General features: G+C 39.5%; 1 protein-coding gene across 2 annotated transcripts in view; it reads right to left on the bottom strand.

The window, feature by feature from the left end:
• Positions 1–200: 200 nt before the first annotated feature.
• ccl44 (chemokine (C-C motif) ligand 44) overlaps positions 201–2,102 on the bottom strand; it is a 4,140-nt gene continuing 2,238 nt past the window's right edge. The window contains exons 3-5 of one of the 2 annotated variants that reach the window (XM_034882074.1): positions 1,766–1,913; positions 1,337–1,418; positions 201–1,234 (exon numbers count right to left, since the gene is read on the bottom strand). In XM_034882074.1, coding sequence (XP_034737965.1) covers positions 1,380–1,418; positions 1,766–1,913 — 187 coding nt within the window. In that variant the 3' untranslated portion in view covers positions 201–1,234; positions 1,337–1,379. The remainder of the gene's footprint in view (positions 1,235–1,336; positions 1,419–1,765; positions 1,914–2,102) is intronic. The other variant, XM_034882073.1, reaches the window with a different exon arrangement.

Below are 2,102 nucleotides of genomic sequence, written 5' to 3'. Positions count from 1 at the left end.
CTGCCTACCTATGTCTGCCTGTGCTCATTTGTATCTTCACTCATTGAATCTTCCCTATCGGCCTTCAGCTATCTGCATATGTATATGCTATATTGCTGCCTTACACTCACTTGCCAGTCAGCATTGCTAAATAGAATGTGTTTTGCAGTGAATAAGACCCAGTCACACACAAGATACCAAGAAAAAGACAGTGAGGCAGCTTTGGTTATTACTTCAGATTAATTTATAAAATAGTTCACTTGAGACACTGTGTTTTAACATACAGTGCATTCTTCTACAATACAATACATGTTTGCTTCACCCACAACTGAGCCCTCTAAGTTTAAACTGCCTTGCCATGTGGTGAATTGAATCATGAATACTTTGGCATAGTTTAGTGACGGACAATTGGTGAAATAGACAAATATGAACTGCAAATGCGTAGATATTTAAATTTTGGGTAGATGCCTGAGGGCCTCATTACTAACAGATTGACTCATGTTTCATGCTGAGTTTACTGTACAAACATTCAATTTAAAGAGTGGATAACATTTCAGGAACATTAGGAACATTTGCTCTTTACACATTTGCTTATGATACACAGGAAGTTGTATCATGTTGAAATCTTCTCTCAGATCCCACTTTGATTTCCCCTGTCTAACAGTCAAATACATCAGGTCAAAGCCTGAAGAAGGATTTCTAAACTTTAAGACAACTGGATGGAACCAAACAAAGTTAATATATAGAGAGAAGTTCCCCGATATTCTCCACACTGCACTTTGGTGAAACCCTATCTACTATACTGTGTGCAGTGAATACTAAGGAATACAAGTCACAAATAAGCATAGAGTATCTTGCTGATGCACAACAGTCTATACATGTCACTGCTTGTTTATTGTATGCTTAATTACAACTTTTTCACTGATTTCACATCAGCCACAAGTGGTAATGTTGAAAAAGGGAGACACTTTCAGTCAGACTCTGGCGAATAACAGTATGAGCCATTAAAAAAACCAAATCAATTCAACTTATCTTACAAGTAAATACTCCTCGGTTGAGGCTGTCCCAGCCATATGTTTGAGAATATTTCAAGCACAGTTCATGTTTAAATATCTAAAGTCATTTTAAATATGTATTGCTGCCCAGGTCTGGTCCCAGGCAGATGGATACTGTAGATTAAGAGTTACACTAGACGACTGGAGAGTCAGCAAGCTGCGCCGTGTAAGGATGACGAGCTCCTGAAAGTATACTTGGCCTGTACATAGGTAATAAGATAAGATAGATAAGAGATTTAAGAGAACAGAGATTTAAGAGAGGTATACCTTTACACATTATTTAACCAGCAATGAAAAAAAACCTACTTTGACTATGAGTATTCCTCCACATTTGACGGCGCTCCGCTACTCCGCATAAAGAACTGCCCAGTTATCTTTCTTGTCCTGATGATCACAAGAGGAAGAAATCTATAAATGTCTGAGCGTACACCACACACATCCCTGATTCTACTGACCTGGGCACATTCAAATCACTCATCAAAACTTACCTCTTCAGATCAGCCTTCCATATGAAGTAGTCTTACATTATCTACTGTTGTTTACTGATTTCTTTGTTTTAATTGCTTTTAACATGCTTGTTGCTTCATCTGTTTTTAATGTGCTAAATGTGCTGTTTTTACTGTAAAGTGTCTTTGAGTACCATGGAAAAAGCTACATATAAATAAAATGTGTTGTAATATTATTGTATAAGAGTATAGCTGGAGGTCAAGAAGCCGTAAAGTAGCTTGTACCTCTGACATGACGGGCAGGTTGTCACGAGGAAGGAGCCACATGGTTCGGTGGGTCTTGGTTCTCTGTCTCTGCATGAGCTTTCTCAGCAACCTCTTCACCTTCCGGTCACTGGGATCTGCACACTTCACCGCCTTCTTAGTGTAAAGACTAATAAAAATAACAAAGTACGTTTGACTACACACAGGGTCGCAGTACAAGGTGCACAAAGCCAGCATTTTAATCTTCTGGAAGCACAAGATTGGCAAAGAAAACAAGGAGGCCTGAGTTAGCCTCTGGTAGCCGTCCCCCGGCATCTCCTGAGCAGCCAGGACATAGTGCCTGGGTGAATGTGCGACG

Source organism: Etheostoma cragini, chromosome 9 (genome assembly GCF_013103735.1).
Source record: "Etheostoma cragini isolate CJK2018 chromosome 9, CSU_Ecrag_1.0, whole genome shotgun sequence".
Classification (NCBI taxonomy): Eukaryota; Metazoa; Chordata; class Actinopteri; order Perciformes; family Percidae; genus Etheostoma; species Etheostoma cragini.
Note: the sequence above shows the minus strand (reverse complement) of the source record. Positions and strands in the feature narration are given on the sequence as shown.